Raw genomic sequence first — 22460 nt, forward strand, 5'->3', positions numbered from 1 at the left:
ACAAAACCCCTACTTTCTATATGTTTTATTTAAAAAACAGTAAATAAATGAAAATTAAGGCGTAACCGCAAAAAAATACCTCTGATACTCAACTTAATAGTAATATAGAATTTAACAGTAATCTATTTTGACCTTTCTAGTGTATAAGCTTTGAGCTGCAACTGTCTATAACATAACCAACCATGAACTTTTGAAGTATTCATTTTGAATACTGTTAAAGTATTCTTTATACTTATAATATATGGTTTAGTATGGTATTTATATATTTTTCATCACTGGACTTTGTGCTTTTTTTAAATAGACCCACCTTTCTTCAATACACCATACCAAAGGTATAAAAAATACTCAAGGATTCAACTAAAATTTCACTTCAACATTTTTGATAAGAGCATTTCTTCTGTGTCTGAAGATAGTTGTCATACCGAAATTGCTACTTTAATATGACACCAAAAATTAAAATTTCAACCAACATTCTGATTGATTTCTATAGTAAATTAAATTTTCATTAATTAGACAAAAAATATTAAAATACGAGAGTGAAGAGGCACAATGAAAAACTTATAAACAAGTAATTTAGACAAATAAGATAGATTAGAAAACATTAATTTATTATTTCTTTAATTTAAATTATCAAGCTCTTCAAGAGTGTGATCTTTTCTTATGTTAAAACATGTATCGTTAAAAACAATCTAATATTATATGTTTACTACAGTATTACTTTAAATAATCGATTTGCTTTTCAATTATACCCAGCTTTAGTCAGATTGTAACTTTATAGTCACAAAAATTGTTACGTAGTTCATGGCAATAAATAATCAACTCATTTTAAACATTAATACCGTTTATGGCTTAAAACGTGTAGGTAATATGAGGTGATACGACCACAACGATCTCGATTTGTCAAGTACATATTTTGATCACGTGATCAGATTGTAAATATAATATACGCGGGAAAACCTGGGAGAAATATTATTGTTTACATATCCATAACAGTATGTGTTTGTGGATGATTCATGAAATACGAGTCAAAAAGTACCACACCGCCCGCCTCTTTTTAATCAAGATTTTTTCTCTCATCAACAACTTTTTAATAACCTTTTTATTATTAAGCTATTGTTATATTGATAATAACACGTTAAATCCAATCTGTCCACGAAAGATGCCGATACGTAATTAAAAATATGAATAGCTCACTTTTTCTCTTCTGTTAAGTTCGAGGGAACCAATCAGTTTGAAATCTGCCAGTCATACTTTAATTTTAAAAAGTATTCCTGAAGATATATGGTATGCTGATGTACTTGAACTACCTTGAACTCTTTCGATATGATAATGTTACTAGGGATATTTTGTAGTCGACGAGTGTTATGTCTAGATAGTTTTGTTTTGATAATGAGCTTTCAAATAAATTTGATGCATATAGGTGGGCGGTTTAGAATTCAATTTCAGTTTCAAACATCATTACATTTTTGTCTACCGATATATGGCCATATGTAGATGGTAATAAAGATCTGAATACTTGTTCGCATTAAGTGCTATATTTTAGATTGTTGTATAACGGATATTTTCATTTATTCATAAGTTTGAAAGAAAACATAACAATAGACATAAAATTCATTAGTTTTATTTTGATAACGGACTTTTAGACCAATTTGGTGCATATGGATGGACGAATTAAAGTTGAATATCAGTTTTTAGCATCATTCAATTTTTGTCTAATTTTGATGGGTATATGTAGGTACATATGAATAACTACATAATATTGTTTGCATTAAGTACTATATTTTGGATGTTAACGGTTACTTTTACTTTGTATTAATTAAAAATTTAAACTAAAATCGGTCTGTCTCCAGTAACTCAAAACAAAACTTTCTATCATTGATTAGGACCTACATAAGTTAAAGAACTTGTATTACTTCCTATTTATACGCCACAAAAAATGTGATTAGAGATTAATTTCTTACGCCATGTGATAAGAAATGTCACTATAATATAATCTCTGTCTTTCTAAAAATAGCGAGTATTTTTGCTACAAGGCTATGCGAATTAAAAAGGAGTTTACCTCTGTACCTGATAATTTAAATAAATTAAACGCTTTATTCCATAATCTCTTAAATGGCATTACTTATCTGTAATAGTTCAAACACTAAATAAAAAAGATGAATATATCAACTTGATTGACTTTCTCTTTATTTGCAACTTCCTGTCAAAATGTGGATCCACTTTTTATTCCAAAATTTTCAACCTCACTGATTTGCGATATGGCTAAATTTATTATTTTATTTATTAATTGCTGTTTTGATCGTTAGTACTCATCAGTAATTATTCGCTTTTTCTTCATTGGTGTAGTACGTAGCTCAAAACGTATAAATTTAATATTTACCTGCATTGCAAAATATTAAGTACGTACGATTAATGGCAAAACATTTAAATATGTGTATATATTTATAACTGAGTTTAGCCAAAATTAAAACTTGTGATGATAGGTCTGTAACTATTATATCTACCTTTACGTCTGTAATTACCTATCTAGGGTCTAGTATAAATAAGGCTATTGTTGTAAGCAAGTGATTTAAACAAGTAATTTTTTTGTGAATTTATAGCGCAAAAATATGGCGATCATGGGCGGTTTCTGACAGTAACACCTGTCATCCTGTAGTGACACCTTTGGAAGAAGGCATTTAAATTCCTAAACCTTTACTATCAAGAGATTTTAACTTTGGCAATGCTGCAGCCGACCCTTCCTGGTATAATGTTTCTATACTAGTAATCCCTACCCAATAGCAAAATCTTAAGTCTTTAAGGAATTCAGTGTTTTCAGATTTATTAATAAATGGTTGAATATTTTCCTGCTTTCATTTGCAAGTGACTTTTTTACCAGTGCAGACCTTGGAAGTCATAGAGGCAGAAGCTGATTTTGCCATATGTTGTGACGAATTACAGGACTCATTATTACAATTAAGGAATGAAACTTTTAACATGCATAAAGATGTAAAAGTTTTACGTCAATAGTGTACAAGATTCTCATTAATTTATAACTTGATACTGTAATAAAATGAACTACTTTCTTTTGGATAATAAAAACCATATTTAAAAGTCCCTTATAGCAAAACACCCTGATAAAAGCTTTCATTTTATCATTTTGTCTATTCGCTGACCAAGTATACTTGAATCTTCTTATGAGCTGATACTCCCAGGTTTACCTTGTCTCAAAATTGTTATTTTCCTCTATCAGTTTCAATCAGGTGTGGTTTGACACAAACACCTTTGTATACAGTTAGGAATATACTAGGGAAATACACAATTTCCAGGAGCAAGAGAAGCGACTCCAGGTCCTTGAAATGTATGGATAAGAGTGATTTGGATCTATTAAGAAGAAACATTTATCAGATGTAGGAAGAACAATCAATACCTACTGTGGTTACGCTAAGAAAAAGACTAATTAAAGACGAAGCAAATATTTCTTGTAGCATATCTAGCTTAAGAAACATTTTGCTTAAAATGGGTTTTAAGCATAAGACGATTAATAAACTCCATGCAATAATAGAGTCTCAACGGGTACGGGAATGGCGTTATAAATACTTAACGGCTATAAAATCATATAGCGATGAGTATCGAGCAATCATTTACCTTGAAAAAACTTTGTTCGATACTCATAATATCTTTAGTTCAATTAGAATCATTTTCAAGCCGACCATGTTCCCTTTATTGCCTCTTTAAAACGTTGGACCTAGCACAATGGGGGTTAATGGTCTAATTGATGTAGGATAGTAGGAGTCAACTCAAAATATCTTTGAGTGAACTATAGTAATTACACTTAGACATTTTTTAATTAGGACTTTATACTTATTAAATAATTAAATTATTGATTAGTACTTTCCTCCTTAAGTTTATTTTACCTTTTAAGCTCTAAAGTATTTTCTCTCTCTCTGTTTTTGTGATTATTACCACTGATTCTAGATTCATAGAAGATAGTTCTCTTAAGAAATCTCTCGAAAATCTCAATAATTTATCCTATATTTAAAATTTGAGTGACGAGTATATGAAACAGTAATGGAATTATATCTAAATGAGAGCGATTACGTGACTAAAACAAGATTAGATGTTAACAATTTCAACAATTAGCGAAATAAATAATAATTTAATTTTAATAGACATTTATTTTGCTTGGAATCATAATAATTTTTTTTTCATATTTCTCTTACCAGATATTTTATAAAAATAATTGTTAGGTCTTAACTAACACAATCATTCTCTGTCCACGTATGTTCTTTGCTTCTTGAGTTTTATATCTAGCATAGAAAAACAAACAAGTTCACAACTCTGACGTACGTCGTACATTTTACCGATATTTTTCTTGATTCTTGTCAAGAAGAGACGCATAAAAAGAAGAACGTGAACACGCCAACACTCGGTTGTTATAAACGATTTTATTCGTGTAATAAATTTTGCTGGAAAAGTTATAAGACTCGCAGAGCCATACAAGGTCAATACGAAATTATTTCTTCTGTCGAAACAAAAGGACATTTTATGTTTTTTTGTCTTTCAAGTAACGTAGTATATATTGCAGGAGGCGTTTTACGCGGGAAGGTATAAAATATTAAACATTTTACTAAATGCTGTAAAGAAATTATACTTATTGTTCCATCACAGTCATCTGCAAAGCGATACTCAACAACAACACCTCTTCATCATTATATAAATAAATAATTAAATTTAAGAAAACGTGTATTGTTATCGCAACAGTACTGAGAATAAATTGAGAGGTATCATCATGTACTTTCCGACCTGAACGAAAGAAAAATCTGAAGAATACACAGTTACTTGCAAGGAATTTCAACTGTTTCTTAAGCAAACAGCTTGCGGCATGCTGGTAAAATACCAGTTAAGAATAAGAAGTTTGTATTGTTTTGAGTGGCCATACTGACCATATGTTAGGCGTACACTTAGTTCTTTCATCTTGAATGTAAAGGTGAGATGTGTTTCTTATTTTTAGTAATAATCTGATATACAGTTAATATTAAGAACAGTTTTTTTTAATAAAACAATAAGTTTATTCGTAATCTTGAAGACATTCATCATATACAAAACAGGTGAAACAAATACAGAAACAAAGTCTTCAGATACACGTTGATGATCTAATCTTTAATACGATGCCAACAAACTTTTTAAAATGCCTAACAGTTACCTAATTAGTTTTTGACAAAGACGAGGTAACATGAGGAACAGGCTAAAGCGAGACAGAAGGTCGAGTTAATTTGTATGGTGGCCTTCACGGTATGGCCTGCTGTGGTCAATGTACGTTGCTCTTTTTTAGGGTATTTATTCTAGCTTCATGTAATATTTAACAGTTTTTTAATCTTATCATTACATATTATTTATTCTTGTTTTCCTCCATGAAAGAGATTTACTGCAGTAGTAAATAATTCAACACTTATAATACTTTAACAAAATACTTTAAATTTAAGAGCATTACGGCCCGCTGTTCAACTTTGGAGTTATTAATATTAATATGAGTTATATGGATAATATGTTAGGAATTTCTTATTTGTTTGCTTTTATAGAACTAATAAGAGTTAAGATTTTTTCCTCATTAGACATAAGTCGAAGATGTCATAGATGTCGATACTAAAGACAAATTTATGATCCGCGCTCAAGGTTTTCAAATTATGAATGTTTAAATTGAGGCGCCTTCAACCTCTTAATACTAAACTCCTTTCGATATTATTTCCTAAAATGTGAATGAAAAACCTAAATGCGAATAGATTCTTGTTTAACCATGTAACTGATATTTTAAAAATAATGGAAAAAATTAGAGGAACTAAGAAATAAAAAAACAAATTACCTTTAAATATAATATTTTGTCAATTTTTAATTCTTTGTATAGTATACTTAAAAAAACTTCTGCCTAAATTCTGATGTCTCTATAGAGTCTTAAAAACCCAAGCTCATCTAAACATAGCCAGTATAAAGACAACAGAAAGTATAAATAAATTAATACCTTCTGTTCAGTTTCATAATTTTTATCAAAATATGTGGAAAAGGTAATGGACATTCAAAAATATTTTCGTACACCAAAATAAAATTTCACCTGAAAAACAAGCGGTTTTTAGCAAGGACATAGCTGCGAAACAGAGTTCATGATTTAATCTATTGATATGAATAGAGTATCTTGACTATCTGAGCATCTTTGACTATAATATTGAATATTTTAAGATATGTGGGCCACTTTAAAATATGTGAGATTTTCAGATTTTCTTTTAAAAATGGAGTTAACAAATAGAGACTTACAACAAAAGGGGTTGATATAAGAGACTCTATTAAAGATAAAGAAACTCTTAGCTGTAATACAGGTATGCTTAACACTACTTAATTAATTTTAAATTTTAATATGTTGTAAGTTTAAGCCGCCAACTTAAAAATAAATAGTGATGTTAGTAGGTTGTAGGATAAGTTATCGAGTGTTAATATTTTTTGCCAGTGACAGTCATTATACAAATATAAGTTCGTATATAATCTTTGTCTCGATAGTATAGCCAAATAGCGTATTCAGACACTATAAAGCTCCTAGTTAAGAATTCTCTTCGAAGTACGTAGACACAATAATAAACCTCAAGTGGTCAAATAGTTGACCATTATAACACGTAGAGAGCTTCATTGCATTTCACTCTAAGTAAATTTTAAAAACTCACAGTTCTGAATATCTTCCAAATAAAATAAAATTAAGAGCAACAGTACACGCAGTCAATATACCATATATAATATTTTATTATATGACACAAATCTGTTTTGTACCTTTCAAAGTATGATAAGGAAAATTTTAAATACCTCTTTCTTAAAAATCGTGCCAATTTTATCAATAATAAAAATTCATCTAGAAGTGACTACTTTTTTAGATGAATTTATTTTTATAATAAATTTAATATATTTTTATGCTTGAACCGCTTAAATTTGCTAGGATACTGACTCCAAAGCAATTTAATCTAAATTAATAACTGGAAATCAGAAATAAAAATGTTAACTCTGATAACTATAATAAGCGTTAATTTATATTATGATTAATTAATAAGATAGGCCTTATCTGAACTAGCAGTTATCATGGATGTTTACAATATACAAAACTAACAAACTTTTTAAAAAATCTCCCAGTGGATTACAACTTATATGAAAAATACGAGAGGTATAGCTTACCGAATTTGAAAAGAGAACAATACTTCTTTGGCTGAGCGTCTATTATTTTCAAAAGGTGCATCTTTTAAATGTATTATAATGAACTGTGCCTTTTTTGGAAGACTCCCTCAAAAAGGACTCAGGTAGAAATATGTCCGATCTACTTGACCTCAAGGTGGTTCGTGGCTTCAGGTTACGTTGCTATTTTTTTTTTACTTTTAAAAAGAATTTAAGTACGGTATTTATCTAAGTATTAAAAGGAAGATGATGCCGGATTTCCGAAGTATTCAAACGGTTTCTATGGGAAAGAAGTAATTAGTATACATTTTATGCAAAGTCTAGAGAGAGGGAACCTGATACACCGTCTGGGGCTAGAACTTAATATCAGAGGAGGAAAAACAATATCATCTATAAGAATAGAAACAATTTCGATATTTAATCGAAATCATACTAATTATTCCCTTCAAATTATTAAATAATGTAAGTAGCACAATTCGTGGTTACAATTATCCTTTAAACGATCAAAATAAAAATTTACGTACTTTTAATTTATGGGACTGTTAATTTAGTTTAATCTGGGAACTCTTATTTTATCCACTAAAGATTTTCTTGAAAATAATTATTTTTACAATTTAATTAATAATTATTAACTAATGCCTAAATGCAACCATTTCGGAATATTATAGCATCAAACCACTTTCCAGAGAAATAGATGTACACATTTATATTAAAATTTAAACCGGTAGAAATCGAATGAAAAGGTAAAATAAATTAACAAATAATATTTAATAAAGTAAAACGATTCAGCATATAATTTAAATAATGCATGACTAAAATTAGTATATTTTACTAAAATGCTTAAAAAGGACCTTTTTTATAAATATTTGATTATTACATCTACTAACACTTACACAAAATAGTAAATTGTATACAAAAAATACTATTCGATATAGTAAATAATAAAAATTACATGGATCTTTCTGAAAATAAAGAATTAATACAGATATAACAAATCGCATTTGCAGCATGTAAAATATGTAAGTCTTTTTAATAGATAAAGAAAAACAATTTAACTGGCTTCAGTATCCTTAGTAAGCTGCATAACTATTTAATAACGTGGTATTTCCATGATACTGATTACTTTACATTAGTGACAGAAGAAAATAGCCCAGACAGAACCATCATCGAGGTAAAATATACTATGACGAAAGAAGACTTAAAGTTCAAGTTCATAACAAAATACGCTTTGAATGCTGTATCTAGACGAGTAAAGAAAATCCCTTAAAGCACTTCTACATAAGAAAATAAATGACGGTAATAAAAAACGTCTAAATAGTATTTAATATCGAGTATAAGATAAGAGATTAAATAAGTTACTCTCTCTGATGGAAGACTTCTCAATAAAATGAAATGCCAATTTTGCCATAAATATTATGTTTTTGATCATTTTTATCAGCCAAACCAAGTGGTGATTCCGATGATGATGATCTCATCGAAATGCATCACTCTTAAAACCAGATTATTAGTCTTTTTGTGAATAAAGAACTTTTTTTGAGAAAGTATTTTCCCTATAAGGGAAAAGAGTTATTTCCTTCTAGGGACATATAGTCAAAGAAAAAAATATGTTAATTTAGAGAGATTTGAACAGAACGAAAAAAAAATGCCACGGAACTTAAATGAGAATTGAGCTCTTTATTGCAAAGAGTATTTATAAAGAGCTACTATCATTGGAAATTTAATGGAAAAATATTATCAATAGGGAGGCATGCATTTTACTAAAACTTATTTAAAGTGAATTTGGGACAACTTGCCATATAAAATCCGAAAAATATTTTTTGATACATTTTGAAGATCATTGTAATCACATTATCATTATCAGTTTTTATGATGTTTCGGTTCTCTGATATCATCAGCAACTATCGTTTTATAAGATCCCGATTATTTTATCACATAAATAATTTGATTTTATTATTTTATTAAATTAAATATATGTTTATTGATGTTTCGACTTGGCACAGAGACCATTAATGCGACAGTTTTTTTTATTTAGTTTATGTTTTTGCAATATCTAGACTAAATAAATTAAGCAATGCAAAATAAATAGAAAAAAGTTAATGGCAGTTCCAGACAACTAAAACATCAAAGTATTAAAATAATATCACCAAAGTTAATATATTTCAATTTTTATTTGAAATATATAACTTTGATATCACCATGTTGTTAAAGCGCTTCTAAAAATATTGTTAGAAGGTTATTTTTTTAAAGTTTAAATAAACCATTTTATTTGGCTTAAAATTAATCCAACTTTGCCCTGCACTGATAACCAAAGGAACACAATAGTAATCTACATGATATTAATTGTAATATATGAATCGTACTTCCAGTATATCCAATGAATTGCTCAATTCAGTACTTTAATATATTGGTGTGAATATAATATTATAAAGGCTTCTCTTTTATTTAACATCTGTGTTTCGTTATTTGCGAAAAAATCCTCGGACCCGTCAATTTTTGATTCAAGGGGGAAACATTTTTTTGCCTAAGGACAAATCCCTAACGGGGGTGACAAGGGCCCCCAAAATTTTAAAAGGAACGGGGGGCTTGAGTGATACCTAATTTTGAAGGTATTTTTATGTGGATTATAACCCTAAAGTTTTAAATCGTTACTATTTGCCTAGTCGATACAGGGGCTAATAAAAGTTACAAAAAAATGTTAAAAAGTATAATTTTAAATAAATGGCTTAAAGATTAAATCAATCAAGTAAATATTTAAAATGTTGGCCTTCGACTTCCATACAATAATACAGGTTTTGTTCAAACCTTTCCCGTATATTTTGCAAAATTTCTGGGGTGATTTGACGACATTCATCAATTATTCTTTGTCGCAAATGGTCTAGCGATGTTGTCTAACCAGCATAAATTTTAGTTTTTAAATAGCCCTATAAAAAAAATCTAACGGGCTTAAGTCCGGGGAACGAGGAGGCCATTCAATAGCTCCTCTTCTTCCAATCCATTGTCCTGGAAATGTTTGATCCAAATATTGACGAACCCTTGCAGCATAGTGGCACCCTGCTGCAAATACTGCACTTGCTGAAATACTAGACGATTTTCCAAGTAGTCGTTGTTATTTTCTAGTATCTCCACTAATGCTGGATGAATTGTATTTTCTAATAACTCCAGGTACATCTCTCCTGTTAAATTGCCAGCTTAAAAAAAGGGGCCTACGATATGTTTACCAAAAATGCCAGCCCAAACATTTAATTTTTCAGGATGTTGTGTATGCACCTCACGAAATATTCTGGGATTTGAATCAGCCCAATAGCGACAGTTGTGATGATTCACAGTACCGTTTAGGAAAAAGGAGCATTCGTCAGAAAAACATACATTAAATAGAAAGTGTGGATCATTGGCGGCTTGTTCAGATATAGTTTCACAAAATTGTACTCGCCTATCAAAATCGTCTTCGTTTAGTTCTTCTACGAGATGCATTTTGTACGGATGAAACTTGTTTTTTTTTTTTAATATCTTCTGAATGCTGCTTCTCTTAATACCAGACACGGTTGATAACTTCCTTGTGCTCAGTGTAGGATCTTGCACAATATGGCCTAAAATAGCTACTTCTGAAGCTTCATTCACCACTGGATTATCCATTTTGCGCTTTTTATTAGCCACAGACCCAGTTTCCCTAAATTTTTGAACCAATTCCAAAATGTATTTGCAATGGACCTGTCAATTAGGGTGTTGTAGTGTGTTAAAGAGCTGGGCAGTTCTATTAGCATTTTCATTGTTCGCAAAGAAAAGAGAAATTATTTCAACTCTTTCAGCAAGTGAATAAATCATTATCACACTCAATGTTGTAACTAACTAACTTTAAAGAGCTATTTGTTTGACACACTATCTGACAGCAGTAATTGACAACCACTATTAAACTTCAAAATATTGCTATAATAACAGTCTCAACAATAACCAAGAGTTCCCTTGCAGAATTGGCATAGATACCTACGGGTATTAAAAAAAAAACAACAGAAAGTACGGTTCACAATGTAGGAAAACAAATTTTTTTGTATTTATTTAACTGCTAAATTTACAAGCATTTTTTTTCATAAAAAATGTTGACATGTTTTTGTAACTTTTATTAGCCCCTATATCGACTAGGCAAATAGTAACGATTTAAAACTTTAGGGTTATAATCCACATAAAAATACCTTCAAAATAAGGTATCACTCGACCTCCCGTTCCATTTAAAATTTTGGGGGCCCTTGTCACCCCCGCTAGGGCTTTGCCCTCAAGGGGGCGAAACTAGCAAAAAAATGGTTCCCCCTTGAATCAAAAATTGACGGGTCCGAGGATTTTTTCGCAAATGTTCTAAGGGACCCAAAATAGGCTCTGTTTCGTTTTCAAATGGCCACCCTGTATGATTTGGACCAGCCGCTAACCTAATCTACCGATTAAAAACAGTTTTCTTTATCATTTGACCAGTTTACTTACAAAATACCACTTATAATTTGCAATCTTTTGTCACTGACAAGAATAGCTCGAATAATAATAATGAAAAAGTAAAATATAAGTGTCCATTTGGTTATCTTTTATTTCTAATTTAATGAGGCTTTTATAGTTTTTAAACATTTTTTGTTAATTATCGTGGTACTTTTTATCTTTATATATTTTTTAGTTCTTTTACCCGCAAAAAAATTAGAGGTTAATGATAATTAAAATATTGTATAATATAAATCAGAACTAACCGGATCAACCGGATTGACTTAATCCATAAAAGGAAAGGCCGTAAGAAGGAGTGAGAAAGAGAATTACTTTATTTTTCTTACACAGTTTTTAAATTTTTTGGCTAGTCTAATGGGAAGTTTAAAGTGCACTTAATTAGTTATTAGTAATTAGTTTATCTTTAGTACATTATATGTACTAAAGATATTTGATATTGAAGTATTGAAGTATTAAATATATTATTTAAAAACAATAATGTAAATCGTGTTCATTTTGGTTATGCCTTTTACTTTTAATTTAACTTAACCAACAGCCTTTATTATAAATTAATTTAAATCGAAACAATGTTATATAAATGATTGCGCACTGTCGTATCTATCATTTATATGCACTTTAAATATTCCTTCTTAAAACTTTTATATTAATTTTTCAAATATCTCATATTTACTCTTTCACTTTACAACGTAGTACAGGATTGCCTTGCACTCTTGGACGTCTGAAACCAAACACTATTTGCTGATCTATCAAGATGAAGGCTGGTTTCAAGTTACAAAAAAAAACGTAATTTCCAGTCAAGCAAAATATTGTATTAAATTTAAGACGTCAGAAACAATATCTTTTAATCGAAAGTAGTACCACGACGCTTTTATAGCTTATTTATTTTTCTGGTTTATATACAATAATTGCTATTTTATGAAAACCGACAGGTGTGCCCCTAGACATTAAAATATATTCGCTAGAATATAGTGTATATTGCGTTTAGTTCTTAAAATAGTTCGGGCATTACCTGCTTAGAATTTAAGTAGGTGGCGCTATTGTTATTCAATGCATTACTTAACACGTCTTGGAACATAAATTAAGTAAATGTTTCTTTTTCTTTACATTATTACATTAACAGTAATTATTTAAAAATTTTGATTCATTTAAAAAAAATATTGCTATTTAAATAATAGATACTAATTACTGATACTAAGATTGCAAACATCATTGGTTGAGATAAAGCAGCCTTTATATTCTTAAAGATATGATCTAAAAGAAATTAAAAAAAAACAAATCATGATTAAATTTTCTCATCTAAACAGCAAGGAAAATTTAGTAGGAAATATCGAAGTTTTCTACTCAAACAAATGTTGCTAAAATGTATTAAGTATAAGTTATAAAATAGTTGTATAACTAAAATGTCTGACACTAATAAATCCTTACAATGCTCGCTATTCTTGCAATCCCTGTCATTTTTCTAATTCTTTATATTGTCTGTTTCAATTCTTTTTTTACATTTAATAAAACTTAGAAAGCACAATATGTTAATATAAAGGTATATTAACAAAATAAACAAAATCTTATTTATTATAAAAATTACTTTGACTGCGATAAGTTGCAGTTAGGAAGATACAATTGCAGTTTTGTAGACCTAAACAAACAGCTTTATAAAAAGGTTGTAAAAATTAAAAAAAAAATAGAAAAACACAGGTGTTGCTATGTTTAAAAAAAATCTCATTACATATATAATGCATTAAAAAACTTACGTATTTAAGCCGTGGCACGTTTTCTAAATATTTGCTTTCTTTGAAAATCTCCTTAAAAACAAAGCGTATTGAACAAGAAATTTTATAACTGCCAGACGTGGAAAGTACATATTCCTATCTTTGTTTGGCACTTATATACAAGGCGATTCGTATTCCGCGGACTTAACGACGCAAAATTTAAATAAACATGTACAATACCTATCGGGTTTAGGTATATATTCTCAGGTGTGCAAATAAGAATAGCAGTAAGCAAATAGCAGTTTGTTTATAATGGTTCTAAGAAACGGTACTGAGGTAATTCGTTATGCTGTTTCTAATTTCAATTGAAGTCAAGAGAGCATTGCAAACTCCAAATAAGTATTATTATGGATTTTAACGAAAATGTATAATTTAAATACATGTTTTCCATTCAATCTAATTATTTACCAATGTTGACATGCATTTTTTTAACTTCCTGACGTAAACCATTGTTCCTGTAATATAAAAATCACTTTCACAACCTTAATTATTTATTATATGGTTCTGTGTACGTGCTTTTAAATATTTCACATAGTTTATTGTAAATGATTCAATTAACTTGGGAAGTGCTATAATTTATTTAAAAAAATCTCGTTTTGATAATAAAAATACAAGTACTAAGATTGAAATTACATATATATGCATAATCTAAATGGCTACGATGTTTCTCCAATAAGATTTGTTGTAATATCGATTATTAATGTTTTAATCCAAATATTTACGCATTATATTACAAAAAATTAATGATTTAAGAGATGGAACTATTTTGCATTTTGTTTTCCATAGTATTTTACCATCAAGCGATATCCCGGCAATTGAAGATTAAAATCTCGATATTTTAGTTTTTTTTTAAGTTCGATTTTGAATTTTTTATTCTTACGCTTTGTTCTATTCTTATAATTTTCTAAATATTTATTGTTCTACCTCAAGCATCCAGTTGTTATCTAAACTCCTAAAAGAAAAGTATGAAGTAAACTGTATGAAAATTAAGAAAATGATTTATAAATAAATAGAAAATCGCGTAAAGCAACATGAAAATTACCTTAGAAAGGAAAATATAAATAATCATAATGACTTTAACTATCAAGCAGATATAAAGGATGAAAATGTGTTGCGGGCAGTAATAAAGATAGGAGCTAAAAGTCTAAATAAAGATAAGAACTAAAAATCTTATTTTAGGATATAAGGAGCATATAAATTAAACTAAATGCAAACATAAATGGATAGTTTAAATAGTTTTTTTCTAGTAAGTACTTCTTAATTGGCCAAGTATTATTATTTCACATGATAGCAAAAATGTGGTTATTTTGTTAAGATTTTTTGTCTACAACTTGTAATGTAATTATTTCTTCATAACTATAATAACTGAAATCACTTCATCTTAATATTTTAGTTCCTCTACGTAGAACCTGAATTACGTTGCGTTTTTTAACAGTTTTCTTCCTTGCATCTTCTTATTTTCATTTATCTTTGTTATCACTATTCTTTTCTTAGTTGTTTCATCACCTAGAAAAAAGAGAAAAAAAAACTTGAGTCGCCTAATGCAAATAAGAAATTAGCTTAACCAACTAAAATAAATAAAGAAAAATATTTAACCAGATATAACCTGTGTAAAAATATATAAAATATTTTCTTTGAGCAAGAAATGACTTTAATTGCCCTAAAAGGTAATACATACATTTGAATTAAGTGAAAGGAATAAGATATTTTAAAATACTTTGATTGAGGGAAATAAAAGAAGTATTAAGAAATAAAGTATAAAAGAAAAATCGAAAAAAACTTTTAAAATAAATGAATATCTTGTAGAGGACAGCAACATTGATGAAAATTAAGAAAAAATAATCTAATATCTTTTTGCTAAGTAATTAATGAATTCTATTTCTGCTAAATAGGCAATTGTAAAAATTATATTTCTCTCAGGAAATTGCAGTAATTTTATATTTTTTACTTTGAGACCATTGAAGTATTTATTATTTATTCAAGAAGTCAAAACTAATAATGGTTTGTTAACAATCTGTAAATTTCATTCCGAAAATTCTAATATTTTTTTATTTTTGTGCAGTTATTTCTGTTTTCTTTCTTACCTGGAAAAATTTTAGATTATACTAAAATTGCTTAAAAAATAAGCTTTTGCTTTACTTTTCTACTAATTATAAAAAAAAATCTTAAGTTCCAATATTTTATTGCAAAAAAATTCCTGCAGAAAAAAAAAATTAATAGAAAAAGCTGTCTTAAAGCAAATAAGCCAATTTGAAAGGAGAAAAGCTTTGAAAAGACCTCTAAAATCGAAAAGAAGCATTGAAAATAAAAAGTTTCAACATTTAAGGTAAATTTTTATGATACATTCAAATAATAGACTTATGTATAATTGAATGAGTTATTGCGGTCTTCAGTAAAACGACTTTTCTAAAAGTTCTCATAATAAAATGTCTCACATGAAACTCATATTAAAGTATTAACATGATTTATATTTGCATGCAATTGTGTTTTCTCATTGTTTCCGACATGGTGTAATTACATCTACCTCCAGGCAAGGTAGACCAATTTAGTACTATGGAGTACAATACACGCAAGTTGTTACATGTCGTTGTATTTTAGCGTCATTAAAGGAAGAGCTCAAATAATTACTATTATCAGTATATATTTCTCTGTTTAGGAAAAAAAACCAGGCAAAAAAATATCAAAAACTAAACTCTTTCAAAACGTTAAAAATATGTCGCGATCTGCGCCATCAAAATCATTATAAAATCTGCAGATAGCTCATTTGACCTCTTTTTGCTGAATAAAATTATCTACCAGATACCAGGGTAGCGTTTGTGATCAGAAATTTAACGGCCGCGTAATTAATTTGTGGCAGGCATTTAGAACAACATAGCTTAAGTGTTTTTCTTGGTATTCTTACAGTATGTCATGCCTACCCAGTGAAAATCGTGGGCGAACTGGTATTGGACTGTGACAACACTTGCTGTTCTACGTAATAGATGTAAACTTAGATGCGTTTCATAACAGTATGAAAAATGTTATTTAAAAATTAACTTCTTTAGGCGCGAGTCTTTTGAGGACCTGGCTTGTGACAGGTAAAGTCGTAAAACCCTTAGGGTAAAGGGTCTTCTAAATATTTAAATTTTATTTCAGGGTAATAATTAGCTCCAAGAAGCAGGTTCTTATAATAATAGAAACCATCTAAGGTATACAAACTTATGATCCTCTTAACCTCTTTTATGACACTTGCTTTGTTTTGGTATGTTTCTTGAATTAAAAAATGTAGTAAAATAAGTTGCATCGTAGACATTTAAAAAAAAAATATACATATTACACTTATTTATGTATTTATTTACAAAGTTATGTTCAAATTGACTTCAGAAAATTGATTCACATTTATCTCTAAGCAATAATCTATGTTTTTTATATACCACTAACAACTAGAAACTATGTTTCTTAATCTGACCACAAATCTATGTTCAAGTACCACAATATAATAGATCTCTTGCCGAAGGAATGCCAATAGAATTGTCGCAGTTCTGCGAAAGCAAAAAATGAGCCGTATTTACAGTACCCGAGTCCAAGTTCTCTTAGATAGTAAGATTGTATCTCCTTGTACGGCAACCCAGGTAGAGTCGAGGTATCATGGCCGGCGCCGTACCGCCGAAGACTGGTATATAACGGTTCCAGTGCGAGATGATGATGGCAGTACTTTAAATATACGAGCTTATATGTGTGTAGGTACTTTGTAAGAATCTGAGTGCAATTCTGCTTTGGTTTTAAATATTTAAGAGAATTAAAATTTGGTATTACTAAAACAAGGAAAAATTATTTTAAATACCATGTTTAAGTTTTCAGCAAAATAATTATATTCTATTAAAGGATGTTATGCACTTTTAAAATTTGTATAAATAAATAAAATTGATATTGAGTTCCTATTTCAGTTTATTATAACCACTAATAAATGAAATTAGTCTTGCTTAGCTGTAGACACCTTTGGTATAGCTTATAGGTGTAAATTTATTCAAATTGATTCAATTCAAATGCTCTGGATAAGTTGTCAGTAAATATACTACATTCAAGTGAATATCAATTGCATATTTGCAAAAGTTGTAATTCAAATAAATTAGATTAGAATTAGATTTGGGGCATCAAATTTCTACTAACAAAAATAATTATAAATTACATTGATTTATAAATGAATATTTAAGAATATATGAAACTTTTCTCAAAAATCAGTAAAGTGAATGTATAATCGCAAGTGCAGATATTATTTTGTATAATTTTGTTATCTCTATGATTAACTTAAATGGGGATGATTTGATTTATAAGTAATTTTTTAGTTATCATTTTAAAGTAAATATTTCAATTTATTTATCTAAGTAGTATTACTAATATTAACTAATACGTAAAATTTGGAAGTAGCTTTTATAGAGAGGTGGAACATCTTTAAGAAAAATTCAAAAGATATATTTGCTGTCACTGTCCAAAAAAGTACGTAAACTTTGACATGCACTTTAATTAAAATCGTCAAAAACGTTTTTATTCAGAGCATCCTGTGAGAAACATTTAGTTACCACTTTCTTATCAAAAATACCAAGTTTTTAAATTTTCACTCAGTAAACCTAGATAAAATGTTAGTTTCTGAGAGACCTGAGAGCTAGAATCTTGCAGCAAAAATTAAAATTGCAACATAAATAATTAATTTCTGCTATTTCGTTGCTTAAAAGATTCTATTATAAACAAGTATTATATTAAGTTTCATATAAAATTGTAATTTTTTAAACAATTTTTATACTGTAGTTTTTTGTAAACTTAACCATTTCCTTTCATAGTTGATCTACTTTCATAGTTATCACTACTTAATAGTAGAGACGGTTGATATTCTGAATCTTGAAGGATATTTAAATGTTGATATTGCTAGAATTTTTTCTTTAATATTTAAAAAATGTATCCCTTTTCAATATTAGAAATGAAGTATGATGACCTAGAATTAAAACCCTTAAATTGAAATCAAATTATATGTATTTTTTATATTGTATATACAAATTTAATATTCATCACAATTTACAGAAACAGAGTATGAACCATTAACATAAAATAAAACAGCAGTACTTTATGAAACAATTCATATTCAGTAAATCTTTCAATAAAATGAATTAAATGAATATCAAATTGGTACATATTATTCCCTGAATGAATTCGGTGTTTGCTCATAGAATATACATACCCATATACTTCCTTATATCTCCATTAGAAATGTCGAGCCTACTTAGAGCATCGAATGATAATTGTAAAAATTAAAATACAGACCAATGGAATTAAAGAAAATCTAGTGCTCTCGAGACACTACATACTGTTTAAAACTGTATCAAAAATGTATTTTATTCTTAAAGGGGGTCCGCTGGTCTCACCTGACCCGTTTGAAAGAAGTCATTCATCAAGTGGTTCCTTTTTAAAATTCTTATTGGATGATAATGTTCGAAGGTGCTGTTTACATTACGGTTGACAATTCAGGGAACCGAATCGACCCGAGTAATCCAGGTTGATACACATTTTCTTTTTTGCCCAATTGCGTCTCGAGACTTTCTTACTTGGATCTCTTTAACTATACATGAAACGTGAGTGGTGAAATAAGCAGCTTTTGAATTGTGTGGTAACCTGTATCATACTTTTATCAATTGACAAATACATACGGTCAGTATGTGTGTGGCGATTTTCTTGACATTGTTCTTTTAATGATTGGATACCTTAAGAATGAAAGTATTTGACAAGTAATTTACTAGCAAAAGTTTTTGTGTCGTACTTCAGTAAATAATTATGCTTAAGTTAAATGGACATGTAAAATGAATTTAATAATTATCCTACAGTTCTAATTAAAAAAAAATCAACTTTAACTTGCCTGTAGACAAAACAATCTACTAAAAACATTTTTTTCTTATTTTTAAGGACGTGTTTTGAAATCAGACCTGTAATATAGCTTAGCTTTAAGACCTTATTTTAATTTTTACAAATGGGTATTTCAAAAACAAACCAATAATTTACTGGTTGAAAGCTCTGTGACATTTTCAATAGTATTTATTGTTACAACAAAACCATACCATATACTTTACTATTATGGGTTTATGTCACATAAAACGTGACCACAAACCAAAACAAGCATCAAGTTCTTTGGACTAATATGTGTTTTTTTTTTCAGTATGCATCGGTACCAACGGACGTATGTCGGTTCCATCTAATCGGGACCACCACTATAGAAACCTAAAAGATCGATTTACAAACTGCACTTACGTAGATGGCAATCTGGAACTTACCTGGCTAGAAGACAACAATTTAGACTTGAGCTTTCTTCAATATATCCGAGAAGTTACTGGATACGTATTAATATCACACGTAGATATTAAAAGGATAGTATTGCCTCGCCTACAAATCATCAGGGGTCGCACTCTATTTAAAATGGGTCCAAGAAATGAACAGTTTGCTCTGATAATAACTTTAAACAAAATGTACTCTGTAGAGCTTCCAGCCCTACGAGATATATTAACAGGAAGCGTTGGTATTATTAACAATTACAACTTATGCCACATAAAATCCATAGAGTGGAAGGAAATCATGTCTGACCCCAAAGCGCGTTACAATTACGTATATAATTTCACATCTAATGAAAGAGAATGTACCCCTTGCCACAAGGCATGCGTAAGAGGATGCTGGGGAGATGGTTATGAGAACTGCCAGAAATTTTCCAAAACCACTTGCAGCCCCCAATGCGCTGAAGGCAGATGCTTTGGTCCAAACCCTAGAGAATGTTGTCATCTCTTTTGTGCGGGAGGATGCACAGGGCCTACTCAAAGCGACTGTATTGCTTGCAAAAATTTTTATGACGATGGAGTGTGTACCAACGACTGTCCCCCCATGCAAATCTATAATCCCACCACTTATTCCTGGGAAGAGAATCCTAATGGCAAATACGCTTACGGTGCGACATGCGTAAAAAAATGTCCGGAACATTTGCTTAAAGATAATGGAGCTTGTGTGCGAAGTTGTCCTTCAAACAAAAAAGCGCAAGATGGAGAATGCGTGCTTTGTGATGGACCATGTCCCAAAACTTGCGTAGGAGATAAGACTGTGCATTCAGGAAATATCGATAGCTTTAGAGGATGCACTGTGATCGAAGGCTATTTGAGTATTTTAGAAAACAGTTTTAAAGGTTTCCAGGATGTATTTGCCAACTACTCATGGGGTGAACGTTATCCAGAAATGCATCCTGATAGGCTAGAAGTATTCAGCACACTGAAAGAGCTGACAGGCTATTTAAACATTCAAGCCTATCACGAAAAGTTTAAGAACCTATCGTACTTTAGAAACCTTGAAATTATTCATGGTAGGATATTACATGAGTTTTCCTCCTCGCTGTACATTGTTAAGACCTCCTTAGAATCACTAGAGCTACAGTCGCTTAAGAAAATCAACATGGGTACCGTAGCTATTTTAGAAAATAAGCATCTATGTTTCGCCAAGGAGATCAACTGGGAAGAGATCAGGAAAAGCCACGAGCATTCGTTAATGTTATCGAATAATAGCGACCCAAAAATGTGCAAAGCTAAAGGATTAATTTGTGACGAGCAGTGTAGTAGCGATGGCTGTTGGGGGCCTGGACCTGATCAATGTTTGAGCTGTGCACACTTTAAGTTGGATAACAGATGTCTACAGAATTGCACAGTAGAACCAGGGTAAGTCTTTTTAAATTATATGGAGGTTTGTTACTTTCTAGGTAATTGTGACTCTTTGAAAGAGCTGTTACTAATAAATTATCTGCCGAAGATAATATTTTTGTTTGGTCATGTTGTTCTCAATAATTGGCCTTAAAGTTTTTTACTGATAGAATTATTTCTTTGGATACTGGATAAAAATAAGTCTTCGTATTCTCTAAATAATATCTATCTGCTTATACTAAACATGTTTCAGGTATTTATTTTCTTGGTATGACTGACATGTTATCTGTAATTCTTGTCATCCATAGTCGTCTCATCTTAAGGTTTTTTCTGTTTTAATCGCTGGAGAAGTCCTTCATTGACAATTGACAAATATGTTTCTTATAGATATGATAATATATGCTGCTTTAGGGTATCCTAAAGTATATTTCGTATCTGTGGCATTTTCTCAATTACCATTTTTCCAATATCTTTGCTAGTTACTTCTCTCTTTCTTTCTCTTTCTACATCCCTTAACTAAAATGAGCAAAATTAATTTCAGAATTTATCGTGCTGATAACAAAAAATGTAAACCTTGCCACCACCAATGCGGTTCTGATTGCCATGGACCTGGACCAGAGCACTGCACCACATGTAGAAACTTCAAAGATGGACCATTTTGTGTGGAAAAATGCCCCACCAATAAATACGAAGAGAACGGAATTTGTATGCCTTGTCATAGTACTTGTGTTGATGGGTAAGCAACTCATAACTATACAAACGTGTCACAAAGTTAGCTATTATATTTTTTTAATTTCAGTTGTACTGGACCGAAAAACACTGTTGGGCCAGGCGGTTGCACCTCCTGCGAGTTAGCCATTATGAACGAAAACGCAACAGTAGATGAATGTCTACACCAAAACGACTCTTGTCCAGATGGCTATTACTTCGAATGGGTCGGCCCGCAGGTGCAAGAAGAATCGTCCCTCAGAAGTCTTACTGGTAAAGCTATCTGCAGAAAATGTCATCCTCGTTGCAAGAAGTGTACCGGCTATGGATTTCATGAGCTTATTTGCCAGGAATGTACTAACTTTAAAAAAGGAGAGCAATGTGAAGACGAATGTACCATGGACCATTATCCGGATATCGCCACCCACGTTTGTATGGCTTGCGATTTAGAGTGTAGAGGATGCAGCGGACCTGGACCTGAAAATTGCAATATTTGTCAAAATTTTAAGTTATATGATGATGGTTGGATTGATCCAAACAATACTTTCAAGTAAGTCTAAGTCGAATTACTTTAATTTTCAATTGATTAAAGTAAATACATATAGGGAATTAACTAAATATGTTGTTT

The 22460-nt window shown here is 30.1% G+C and overlaps 2 protein-coding genes across 4 annotated transcripts in view; both read left to right on the top strand.

Annotated features, from left to right (window-relative positions):
- Positions 1-22460, top strand: part of LOC126745112 (neurogenic locus notch homolog protein 1) — a 610297-nt gene that overhangs the window by 416004 nt on the left and 171833 nt on the right. The gene's annotated exons all lie outside the window — the stretch shown is intronic.
- LOC126744981 (epidermal growth factor receptor) overlaps positions 1-22460 on the top strand; it is a 262700-nt gene that overhangs the window by 235014 nt on the left and 5226 nt on the right. For both annotated transcript variants that reach the window (XM_050452617.1, XM_050452607.1), the window contains 3 exons: positions 19612-21142; positions 21666-21860; positions 21924-22382. In XM_050452617.1, the coding sequence (XP_050308574.1) occupies positions 19612-21142; positions 21666-21860; positions 21924-22382 (2185 nt within the window). The remainder of the gene's footprint in view (positions 1-19611; positions 21143-21665; positions 21861-21923; positions 22383-22460) is intronic.

The sequence above is a fragment of the Anthonomus grandis genome, chromosome 1, assembly GCF_022605725.1.
Source record: "Anthonomus grandis grandis chromosome 1, icAntGran1.3, whole genome shotgun sequence".
NCBI classification, from domain to species: domain Eukaryota; kingdom Metazoa; phylum Arthropoda; class Insecta; order Coleoptera; family Curculionidae; genus Anthonomus; species Anthonomus grandis.